This window comes from Cervus elaphus, chromosome 2, assembly GCF_910594005.1.
Source record: "Cervus elaphus chromosome 2, mCerEla1.1, whole genome shotgun sequence".
Classification (NCBI taxonomy): domain Eukaryota; kingdom Metazoa; phylum Chordata; class Mammalia; order Artiodactyla; family Cervidae; genus Cervus; species Cervus elaphus.
Genome location: NC_057816.1, coordinates 41,185,577 through 41,199,203, shown reverse-complemented (window position 1 = coordinate 41,199,203; position 13,627 = coordinate 41,185,577). Strand labels below are relative to the sequence as shown.

General features: G+C 35.9%; 1 protein-coding gene across 1 annotated transcript in view; it reads right to left on the bottom strand.

Moving 5' to 3' along the window:
* The window catches only part of TMEM135 (transmembrane protein 135), a 247,594-nt gene that overhangs the window by 63,601 nt on the left and 170,366 nt on the right, over window positions 1-13,627 (bottom strand). Inside the window, exon 6 of the mRNA XM_043876380.1 lies at window positions 13,249-13,295. Coding sequence (XP_043732315.1) covers window positions 13,249-13,295 — 47 coding nt within the window. The remainder of the gene's footprint in view (window positions 1-13,248; window positions 13,296-13,627) is intronic.

Below are 13,627 nucleotides of genomic sequence, written 5' to 3'. Positions count from 1 at the left end.
TTTGTATTTGTTAATATAATTACGAAACTGACCTACATATTACATAAACCGAAAAGGAAAAAAGTTATTTTTCCATGGAAACCGAGTTTACTGTTTTGGAAAGCTAATACCTTATAAGTATGATTTATGCAACAAAAACAACTCAGAACTCCAGCTGGGGAACTCAAACAAAATGCCTTGGTAAACGAGCAGATAATTTGTGGGTGCTAGGTTGAAATGAAATACTTAGCGTACACATGTATGGGTATCTTGGAGATGCTGTTAGTAAAAACAAATTTCATGGCGCTGCCATGAGGACCGCTTACCCTGAATAGCTTCTGTCCCTTCAGCCTGGACATCAGCATGAATACATGCAAAGCCGAGGTGCCCTAACTGACCCACAGGCCTACAGTGGGACACAGGACTGACCCAGCCAACTTGCTTGTTCCATGCCACTACAATGTTCGGTTGTTGTTTACATATTAGATGACGGACACAACACTGTACCAGGAAAGACTATTAACAGCATACAGAGCTCCTACAAATCAGCACAAAAAATTAAAAAATAAAGGATGGGAAGAGGGATTCAGTCAAAATGACAAACCAATGAAAACGCATTCTGGCTCACTAGTCACCAGGGAAATACACAGTAAGGCAGAAAGGAGGCATTACTTTTTCCATTATTTGATTAATAAAGTAAAAATCACTGACAGGAAGTAAAACTGGGGATCAACAAGTACTCTTGGAGGGAAAGTGGATCAGCAATGCCTTGTAGGGCTTCCCAGGTGGAGCTAGGGGTAAAGAATCTGCCTAGTAATAGAGCAGACAGAAAAGACAAAGGTTCGATCCCTGGGTCAGGAAGATCCCCTGGAGGAGAGCACGGCAACCCATTCCAGTATTCTTGCCTGGAGAATCCCATGGACAGAGGAGCCTGGCGGGCTACAGTCCATAGGGTTGCAAAGAGCAACACACGGCTGAAGTGACTGAGCATGCAGGCAGGCACATAGTGCCTTTTACGAAGGACTATCTGGCAAGATTTGTCAAAATTAAATACATACAGCATATGTGACCCAGAGAATACATTTGTAGGTAGCTGCCCAACCTACAGAAACGCTAGGACATGCATACAAAGATATTTTTAAAAGAATGTTCACAGTTGCACAGTTTGTGACTGATTGAAAAACTACAATCCGTATAAAATTTAATAGGACTTAAAATACTATATAAAGGTTTATAAAATTTTTTGCAGCAATTAAAAACAATGAGGTACATCCACAGACAGCAATATACAAAGAACCTTAAGATATACCATTAAATAGAAAAATACCACAGGAAATATGTAATATGTGATCCTATTTTTAAAAAATAAACAGAGCCATATTTATATTTTAAAAATTCTGGCAGGATATATGACAAATGTTAAGATGGTTTCAAATGAAAAAAGAAGCAGGAAGAAGGAGTTGGATAAGGGGGAAGAACTTTCACTTTTTACTATACACTTTGATGCTATCTGAAGTTTTTGAAAGAACTTAGTAGTGTATTACTTGCACAATTAACACATTCTTTAAAAACAGAGGAGACGTGCTAAGTTTTAGATCAGAAAAGTCTCTCATTAACTCACCTACTGAATAACAGACTCATCATTTTTATCCCCCGTAGATAATTTGCAGTTAAAATTGGGATGAAAAAGTAAACTACATATTAAAGTGCTAGAAGTTGATGCTGAGAAGAAGTTAAGACAGAGAAAAGGAAACCTCATAATCTTTAGGAACCTAAAGTGATTCTATAAAGAACTGTTTTCTATTTCAACTGAGGAAAGGACTTCAGGGTAAGCCTATTCCCTTTTATTAGAGACCTTGGGATATTTGGGGGAAACGTTCTGACCCTACATGCTATGACCCACTAAAACTGGTGTATAAGAGAGGAAGAGGGGGACTTCTCTGGTGGTGTAGTGGATAAGAATCAGCCTGTCAATGCAGGGAACAGGGGTCTGATTCCTGGCCAGGAAGACTCCACATGCTCCGAAGCAATTCGGCCCGCGCACCACAGCCAAGGAGCCTGAGCGCCCAGAGCTTGTGCTCGGCAACGAGAAGCCCGAGCGCTGCCCCTGAGAGTGGCCCCTGCTCACTGCAACCAGAGGGAGCCCACATGCGCCAACAAAGACTCAGGGCAACCAAAAACATTCTTTAAATTTTTTTTTTTAAAGGAGAGGCAGGGGGATTACTCAGATTCTTTTTCAGTTACAGATTTTAAAGGAAATTTTTATCACTTATTTCTTGATATGACTTAACAGTTTTGCTACTCAGAATGTGACCCCAGTGCCAGCAGCCTTGGCATCACCTGGGAGTTAAGAGATGCAGATGCTAACACCCCAGCTCAGATCTGCTGAATCGTAATCTGCATTTTAATAAGATTCCCCAAATTATCTGTATGTACAGTAAAGTTTGAGAACTCCTTTACAGCCGTTGGGGCTTTCCTGATAGCTCAGTTGGTAAAGAATCCACCTGCAATGCAGGAGATCATGGTTCAATTCCTGGGTCGGGAAGATCCCCTGGAGAAGGGATAGGCTACCCACTCCAGTATTCTTGGCTTCCCTGGTGGCTCAGCTGGTAAAGAAGCCTCCTGCAATGCAGGAGACCTGGGTTCAATCCCTGGGTGCGGATGATCCCCTGGAGAAGGGAAAGGCTCCCCACTCCAGTATTCTGGCCTGGAGAATTCCATGGACTATATAGTCCATGGGGTCATAGAGAGTCGGACACAACTGAGCGACTTTCACTTTCACTTACAGCCCTTACATCAGTCATTTACATTTGTAATAGTTCATATCCCTTGAACTTTAACAAGCACATGCTTCAGAATAAGTAAAAGAAATACTGCATTTGATAACAAAACCTTTCTTTCTCATCCTTACAGGTATTATTTCTGCTTTTCCAAATAATATTAAAAAAGCAACAAATTTTTGAGACCTATATTCTTTCAAGGTGAAAACCACATTAGTCCAGGTCACACTCATTCACAATTTTTCTAATAATAAAATGTAACAGAAGGCTGTAAGAGATATAAGCTAAAATCCCAAAGGCATAGATAATAAATTAAATAATCAAAAACTTGAATGATGTTTAAATTCTTAGGTCTCAGGTAATTTCCATGGGATTGGCCAACTATAATAAATCTCCCTATATGATTCACACCAGTAGAAACATCATTCATACCAGTAGAAACTGCTGGTGATTTTACAAGATGAGGTGAGTCTCATCTTTTGTAAGAATCCCTGAAAATATCTTATAATGACTCCCTGCAAGGAAGGCTCGTTCAAAATATCAGAATTGGGAATGATCCAATCCAAAAAGCAATTTTTAACACTCAAGGAAGAAACAGAAGTCAAGATAGCAATTATGCTTCTGATACTAGAGCTTGATGTTCTTGTGATAGAAGAAATCAGACAAGATAAGCTCAACTGCTCTCCATCATGTAACTCTGAGTATCATTCTTCCTCTGAACACGCCTAAGGAGCTCAAAACCATAAGAATTACATACTCCATTTCAGTGAACAAATCACTTCAGAAAGCATTTCAGGGCAGCTGGGATTCACAGGTCCTGGACAGTAACAAGCAACTTACTCTCGAAGGCCTGAGAACCCAAAGCTATGTTCTTCTTTTATTCTGCATTTTAGGATGACAGGAACATGACAAACAAGCCAGCACTCAGTCACCAGCAAGGCCCCACCAGGACAAAGAGGCTTTGTGATTGACAAGAGAATACAAAAAAGGGAGGAGACCCACTTCTTCCTTCCTCTAGGGAAGACTGGTTGAAATTTTAGAACTTAAAAGCTTCTCCCATTTCCACTAGCTCACCTTGCAAGTAAACACCTTCCTGGTTCAGTGACTCAGTCACACATTGAAACAGAATCTGTGCTGAAAATTGATAATGGTAGAAAAATATTGTTTTACTGTGAATTTCAGTTCATGACAGCTGTGATGTCCCGGTAAGCTGTGACTGAACAGGTGTAGCGTGAAAAGCAGCCTCCATACATGGGTGTGTTGCTATTTGAAGCTTTAAGGATATAGACTGGAATAAATCCAAATATTCCCAGTTTTCACTATCTGTGACTTTGTTGTAAGAAACAAGTGCTCCGGCCTGGTGCACTGGGAAGACCCAGAGGAATCGGGTGGAGAGGGAGGTGGGAGCGGGGATCGGGATGGGGAATACGTGTAAATCCATGGCTGATTCATATCAATGTATGACAAAACCCACTGAAATGTTGTGAAGTGAATGGCCTCCAACTAATAAAAAATAAAAAATAAAAAAAGAAACATCTAGAACAGATCATGAAAGAGGAAAAATATGATACGATATTATACAAATATTGATACTTACTTCTATGCCCTGCTACTCATTTCAATAATTTTTTATGTCAAGGGCAGTGATTTTGAAATTCCCAAAATAAACAGAAAATACAGCAAAATTCTTCTTTCAAATATCATCAATATCAATATATAATCAAATATAATCTATGAAATATATACTCAAAATATAATCAGGTTGGGACATAATTTATATTTTCAAAGACTGTAAATATAATTTCCATTCAAACTAAAATGGAATGTATTAGCAGTGGACTTCATAGATATTTAAAGTGCATTCTGGTGATCACAGTCTTTAAATGGTGATGTATGATGTTTTATTTTGATCAGCGGTAATGCATCAGACTTACACTTGAGAATATATTCACTAAAAGCCAAAACATTTCAGGCAAATAAATTTATTTCCATTCTCCAATCATGTTTTCCTCCAATCAATAAGCATGTTTGTTATTATACCTCTGCATATATTTCTGAAATCAGTCTTTACTGGCGATCATATAAGACTTTTTAAAAACTACTCTTCAAATGTTACTACCAAGTAAAAGTCCCTAGGACAGCAAGGAGATCAAACCAGTCCATCCTAAAGGAAATCAATCCTGAATACTCATTGGAAGGACTGGTGCTGAAGCTAAAGCTCCAATATTTTTGTCACTTGATGCAAACAGCCAACTCATTCGAAAAGACCCTATCTGGGAAATATTGAGGGCAGAAGGAGAAGATGGCATCAGCAGATGAGATGGCTGGATGGCATCACCGATGCAATGGACATAAACCTTGGGCAAACTCCGGTGAGGGACAGGGAGGTCCGGCATGCATTGAGTTGCGAAGAGTTGGATACAACTGAGCAACCAAACAACAACAACCTAGTAGAAAAACACCCAAACTCTTAAGTATCAAAGGCAAATTTCAGCCTTACTAGGACAGTGTTGTAATAATGATCACATAAATACCTGTGGCTGCCACTGTAGCTTCCTTATTGCTGCCCATCTAATTCTAAAGGGTCTCAGAACTAAGAACATGCACACTTTGAACTGCAGTTCTGACAGTTCTGGAAGAGGCAGCACGCTTTGCAGTGCATTGATCCGCCATCCTCCATGGGAGCACTCCTCCCTAAGATACACCTTAGAACAAGAAAAGTCTCCTGACGCTCTCTCTCAGTATACGCCTATGTGCCCACGAAAACAGTAACATCCCTGAGAGGTGACAACTGGAGGAAAGTTTAGTGATTTTCACACAAGAAACACCATGCCACTGTGCAACAAAGCTCTATTTCCAGGTCAGATTTTTTAAAATAATAGCTTAATTGATAAAATTAGCATATAACTCACTATTCAAAGTGTATCATTCAATGACTCATTAACATATTCACAGAATTGTGTCACCGTTATCATAATTACTTTTAGAATATTTTCGGCACCATAAAAAGGAAATACCAATTAGTAGTCATTCCCCATCCCCCGTAAGTCCCCTAGCCACAGGCAACACAAATCTACTTTCTATCTCTATGGATTTGCCTATCCTGGACATTTCCTGTAGATGGAATTATACAATATATAATCTTTAGAGTTCAGAGTTAAATAATATGTACAGCTAACATTTACTGAGAGTTTACAATGTGGCAGTCATTTAACACTCACAGTGATTCCATGAGGTAAGTACCGTTATTATCACATTTAAGACAAAAAACCTGAGGGACAGAGAGGCTGAGCAACTGATCCACGAGCACAAAGAACTCAGATGGACGGGGGGTTGAACTGACACCGCCTGGCTCCAGAGTTCTTGCTTGTAACCAACTCTGCTATCCCAGAGTGTCCCTTGATTAGCTCGAGGAGAACTCCAGTAGAAAATACTGGAAACAAATCGCCAGGCATGAAGAGAACAGTGAATTGTCGCATTCCTTGTAACTGGTAAAACAAGCTTTAAAACTTAATTGCTTCCAATCTGAGTGTTTGTATCAGCAAAGTCCAGTCTAAGAACTTTCTATGATCAGTAATAAATGTCATTTTTACTCATGAAAATAAAGCTGCAACAAGTTTTTGAAAGGCAACTGACCACTTCTGACCTGTGTCCCACTAAGTCCTTACTTTAGTAGTTGCATTTTAAGTTCAGACCATTTCTCCATTCACTATTACCCTTTGCCTTCTAACAAAATCAATAAACATTAATATATGTTAAAAATTTTTAAGCAGTTTCTTTATCTAGGCATGGGTATCTCAAAGGCTAAACAGGCAAAAAGTGAAAATAGATTTGCCACAACTTTCATCCACAGATGGAGCCCATTCACTGAAGAGGCAGAATAATTTTCTCCTACCCAGAATAAAGTCAGATAACAGTCATAAGCTTTGCATTCTCAGAGGAAGTGATTCACAACATTTATGAACCCATGCTTTCTATTTGCTTTGAAGAAAGCAACATTCCCCATACTGTCTCTTTTCATAAGACAGGTTTTGCATTTTTTGGTAAGCTGACTGGTTCTATTTGCCAACTATGTTAGTACCCTGTTTCACCTGCATGTATCTTCTGAGGAACACTGGTTTCACAAGTCCATGTCGACTCACTAACAATTTATCTTTCAGGAATGACAATGAATTCAGGAAGCCATAAAAAGCATTCAATTTTTCTATTTCTTATCATTTCTGTCTATCAGTCCTCTTTCACTTAAACTGTGTGAAGCTTTCAAACCGAGCTTCAGTTTCCTCATAGTCATTTGTCATGATATCTCTCAGAGAAGCAGGTTTCACAATCTAGCCATGTATGTAGACATTTTGGACTGGATCCTAGACCATTCCTCTTTTCTTTCCCATTCCCTGATGTGCCAATCTCTCTTGCTTGTGCAATCTTATTTTATCCACTTAAGTTTTCTCATAATCTAGTCTCTCTTGATGGGCTTCCCAGGTGGTGCTTGTGGTAAAGAACCTGCTTGCCAATGCAGGAGATGTAAGAGGCGTGGGTTGGATCCCTGGGTCGGGAAGATGCCTTGGAGTGGGGCATGGCAACCCACTCCAGTATTCTTCCCTGGAGAATCCCATGGACAGAGGAGCCTGGTGGGCAGTTCATGGGATCGCAAAGAGTCAGACACGACTGAAGCGGCTGAGCAGGCATGCACCATCTCTCTTACCTAAATAGATAAAGAAGGAAAACGAAAGAAAAACCCTCAATCCTATAACAATTTTCCCTATCCTTCTCCTCTCAAACTCATTCTACTTCGACATCTCACATTTTTTACATTTTCTTTTTTTTTGGTTGTGCAGTACAGCTTGTGGAATTTTAAGTTCTCTAACGAGGGATTGAACTCGGGGCCTCAGAAGTTAGAGCTTGGAGTCCTAACCACTGGACTGCCATTTTTTTTAAATTTATTTAAAAAAAGTTTCCCAACTTTATTGAGAAATAATTGACAGATATCGTTGTACTTAAAAGTATATAACACGGCACATTTATTTCTCAATCTACTATTTCAACTCAACTACAGAAATTTCTCAACAGGTTACCACTGAAATTTCTCAACCAGGTTGCTAGAACAAAATGAACACTTCTTTAACCCTTGCTTTACTGGATATATCTACAGCATTAACAGTAAATATAATTTCATTCCTCAACTTCTCTATTTTAATTAACTATCTTCCCTAAGTTTAAAAACAACAAACACTTCTCAACTCTATTTTTACTAAGATAACAATCACTGTGCTCGGTGCTCACATGTATTAGTCCAGTGGTCTTTTTCACTGCTAGTGGTTATCCATTATTGGGGCAAAACAGCTTTTAAAAATGAAATAAACTAGAATGGAAACTATTCAAATGTATTACATGTAGTAAGGTTATATATTATTCAGGGAAATTTGTGTGTATGCATAGTCACAATTTAAAATACGGTTCTTGTTTTGAGTGCCATCCAAAAAAATTGGAAAGACATTGTTTGTTATGTAATCCCCACAATCCTACCTATGAGGTCCATATAGCAATTTACACTTTTTAATAATGAAAAAGCTGAGGTATACAGAAGTTGTATAATTTGTCCAAAGTCAAACTGCTCATATGACAATCAAGAATAGCCTCTATTTATCTCATGAACTCCAAATAAATGATATCTGTATTTCTCTATGTGAATGTCTTAAAAGCAACTCAATCTCAGTGTTTACAAAACTTGTATGTAATTTTCACATGCTTTCTAATATGCTCACTTTCCAGTGTTTTGCTCTTCCTCCTGTTTTAGATAAATTTACTCTTCATCAAGTCATAACCATAACCTTCAACGATGCCCTCACCATTTCTCTCCTGAATAATTGCCTTGGTGTCCTCCCATTATCTGGTACTATGCCCCCTCAAAACCCCATTCACTCTCACTCAGCATTGCTGGAACTGATCTCCTTGAAATAAAAATCTAATTATTTAAGACAAGCTCCCCTGAACCTGAATGCCATATATAATTTTCTAGATTGGATTTTTGTGTCATTTTAGATAATAATTTAAAAATACAGAAACTTACTGATATTTAAAGGGTTTTTCAAAAATCAGTAAATGGCTGAGAGACCCAGATCAAAAGTTTTTACTAGTTGTTATTTCAAAGATATGACGTTTATATAAACAGATTCAAGGATAATCAGAAACATCTTTCACTCAAGAACTGCAGGGTGTCCGATCAATAAATAGTGTCGCTTTCTTAAAAAAAAAAAAAAAAAAAAATCTACATCCATATGTTGAGACTAATGAAATATTATAGTTTATTAATGTTGGCCTTCACAGAGTAGTACAAATTCATGGAATAGCAGTCATCAATACTGTTCCTAAATATGTATAAAACACAACCACAATAAACTTTAATTTGCACTGGTTTTTAACTAAAAATCCAATGTTTATAGCAGATTAACATATGTCTGCTATGAATCAGTCATATATAGTCTGTAGATTATCTGCTATGACAACAAGTCTGAGCTGTTCAATCTACATGTTTAAACAAATTGTTGGATTTGTTGCTGCCTTTGCATAGGCAGGTGGAAAGAATTTCTAGCTAGGTACTCACTAAGATGGGATCAAAGTTGTCATAATATGCTTTATGATACTATTTTAAATTAAAGAAAAATGAAACTGGATTACTTCGTTTTTCTAAAATATTAATGTTCTTTATACACAGATCACTAATGTTGACAATAAAACAGACAAAATAACATTTAAAAGTTGTGAGCAGGATTAAGCATAATAGTTTTGTTGCAGTGTCTGCATTATTGTTGATTTTTTTCCTTTGTTTCTCAATTAAAACAAGAAAGAGCAAGCGGTTCAAAAGAAACTTTATTTTCTCCACATTGACTGTTGGGAAGATCCTAAGCAAGCCTGAAATCAATAATTATGATAAACCTTTTACTTGAAAAAAAACTTACATTGCTTTACCCATAAATACACTCTTGGAAGTAAAGAAATATCTTAAAGAGATGCATTTGACAAAACAGTCTAAGAAGTTTTCAAGTATGACTTCTGCTTGGTCTGAATTGATAGTGACAGACACTATCTCAGGCAAAGTTATGACAATAACATACAAAATAATATAATGCTTAAACAAAAGAGGCACAATCATTATGAATAACTGGAACAAGACTAGAACTCTCTCTTCACATACTACCTTTCCTACCTTGACATACAACCTTCACATACCATCCACACCTTTGAAGTGCTCCCAGAATTTCATTTGAATGTAAGCTTTATTTCTGGGATACCAATTAAAAGTCAAGATCACCATGTATGATGGGGTTTTTAAAGTGTCTTTAACATTAACTTCTCATTTTGGTATTAAATTCTTATTTAAATGCTTCCTTCTCTGCAATCACTCTGTGTTTTTCATTCTTCTAACTTCATTGAGGCTTTCAATGGCTAAGTCAAAGATCTTTCTCAGTAAATGTCACATTGCACTTGAAAATATATGGGTTATTTTCAAATATCTTTTGATATTGATTTCTAACATAATTTCACAGTGACAAGAGAACAGACTCTGTATGACTTCAATACCTTTAGACCATGAAATTTTTGTACGTTGTTTTATGTCCGTGGATATGTTCCAGTGTCTCCTAGTTTATAGTCTATGGAAACTTGAATAGAATTTGTAGCCTACTGTTGTGTGAAGACTGTATAAATCTTAATTATGTTAAATTGATTCATAGTGTTTTTCAGGCCTACTATATCCTTCTACCTTTCTGTATATTCATTCTATTAATTTTTGAGAGTTTGATATTGAAACTCCAACTAAAAATCTTAATTTATCTACTTAAAAAAAAAACTGTAATATATAGTGGAACTATATGTAACTTTGTTCTGTATTTTCCAAATTTCCTGTAAATATGTTATCATACTTTCATAATTTAAAAAATACAAAAGATAAAAAGAGATCATCATGTATGGGATAATGTGAAAAGACCTATACCTATAAAATAACTAAGAGCTATGCAAAAGTAAGATATTTTCACTACATATTTTAATAACCATGGTTTCAATACTATGAGCACTCTGCTGTTTTTTAAGTAAATTCATTTTATAACTGTCACATCCTACGTCACTTTAAGAAAATACTTATGGAACTACTTTCTAAGTTCTTTCTTTAAAAAAACAAAATTGGCAAATTTTCTCTGTATTGAAATGGGGTCTCATTTCCCTTTTTCCCATTTATGGGTTAGGATAAAAACACAAGTTGACTCATTTCTAACACAAAATGTTTTCCTTATCCTCTTCTTAGTAAAGGTTACCATAAATGGAAACATAGGGACAATATTATTTGATATTTACTGATCTAATTTTATGCAATTAGAATTAAAGTAACTGTTAATAAATGGAATAAATAAGTCCTAAGATATCTGTATTTATAATAAAGCTGAATTTCAAAAACAAAATATTCAAATGCAATTGGACTTGCTAACTGCTAACTTGTTTGTGCATTCCAAACACATGCTAGAGTTCAGACAAACATATAACACTGTTTTCTTTGGTTGCAGTATGTTATAAATGGTTTTATTTTACCATTTACCAAACCTCTTTTGTTGAGTTATTCAAACTAACTTCTGCCAAGAACACTAGGAATTTGGTGATAGTGCTTCTTTTTGGAGAAAAACAACCCCTTTCCTCAGAAAATGGAAAATGTTTATCTTGGCACTAAAACCTTGTATTGAGCCTTCTGGAAAGTATTTTAAATTGTTGTTTTTAACCTAGACTTTGTGACTGAAACAGGAAAAGGTTCCGTAGCTCTGCACCAAAATACATATTTATAGGGTTGATCTTCCTTCTACACCAAAAATACTAGTTTGATGGTAGCAGTTTTCAAAGTACAATATCCTAGGACCCTGACTAACACTGGGCACTATCACTATATTCAACACATTTTTTTTAAACCTCAAAAACTTCTGATGACTAAGAAATGCTAAATGTTGATCAAACGTGCTGTCTTAAAGTGCCATATTGGGAAGGACTGTTTCACTGAACTACATGGGTTTGGTAGGAATTCTCACACACACAAAAAACTTTACTTGATATTGTACTTTCCTCCTGTGCATGCCAAGAAAAGATATGTTTCTAAGTTTTTATCTTTTTTTTACATCTCTCCCACTAGGTATCTTCAGATTAGACAGAGGATAAAGATAAACTACATGAACTTGTAATACTTTCCTAATAATGCATCTGAATACAATTAAGGTTTTAGAAACTGATAAAATGAAAGTCATTGTTCTCAACTCCCATACCACACCCCTAAATTACCAAAATATAAGAAAGCGACTGTAAGAGTTGTAAAGTAGATATGAAAGTATGTTAAGAATAGAAGGTCATATGATTTCACAAATGCCCCCATGTAGCTGCACTGATTTCTCAGTTGCTAATAACTGTGCACTCCATTATGAATAAGTCCTCCCCACCTTAAAAACTTCATCCATTTTTTTCCTTCTAACAGCCTGTCCATCTTTTACAGGAAAAATTAAAGCAACATTGTCATTTTATATTTGCATGTAACATTTTTATAATGTCAGAAGAAGTTAAAAGTATATCACAGTGCTTATCAAATATTAATAGAACATTCTGACAGGAAATTAGTTGTTTAAACATTTCTGCTATGGTTGAATTGTTTTAGGTTAAACAAAAAAGATCTATCAAATACATCTCACTAAAATCCATAATTGTCTTTGTCAATCACTATAAATTTTAATTTTGAAAGACTTGTACTTCCTGTTGTGATGGAATTCTGCCTATATCATGAAAAGTTAAGAAAGAAGTCTATTCAAATGAGTGTAATAAGAGTGAAACAGAAAGGAATTACTGGTACTACTTCAAATGAAAGAGTGGACTCTTCCTAATCAAAAGTCTTACTCCCACACTGTTGTGTTTATGCAACAATGACAGACACCATATCCATTGGCATTACAATTTTGAGCCATTCAAATACTCCCCCACATTCCTGAGAGTTCCAGTGTCAATGAAAAACACAACTTTGACATCACAAACTAACTCAATGTTTTACAGACCGTGATTAGTGTGCTAGGTTACCTTTGCAGAAGACTTAGATTAAGCCCTACCATCATTTTTCTCTCATTTAAATTTGAAATGTTGATTGTTTTATAAAGAGAGTGATAAGTATCCAAAATAAGGGTCAAAAAAGCAAAATTTCACTTATCAAGATCTGAGGACTATTAATTTATACATTCAGCTTTCCAAGATGAACTTTTAAGCATAATGTAAAAAAATCACATCTTCCTTCCCTCTCCTTCTCTCTTCACTAAGAAGAAGTGACTTATCTCTGACCATTCCAGAAAACAAAACAAATCAAACAAAAATTCATATCATTTATGGGGAATAATAATTTAGAAAACACGTTAGTTATACAGATGATTTTTAAATTACCAAGGGAGTATTTTTTCTGTTAAAGTAAATAGATAGAACATACCTGAAAAAGAACATGTACATGGCAGCTGTGATGCAGAACAAAAGGACCTATAAAAAGGAGATAATACATTACTTGCAAAAGAACACTGACATCATCATTTGTGTGTCTTATCAAAGCAAAATCCCCACTATTAAACCTTATAACTGAAGCGATGAAAAGGTGTACAAAACCAGTCATATACATATCACATTCCCTACCTTTCAAAAATTTATATCAAGGCATAAATGAGTCTGTATATTTACACATATACAAATAAATAAAACTACATAACTATACAATATATATGTGCATATATATACATATTTAGATATATAACACTATATATACATGTATGCATGTATATAGATTCAGTAGAGGGTAACAGGGTTCAAAAAAGAAT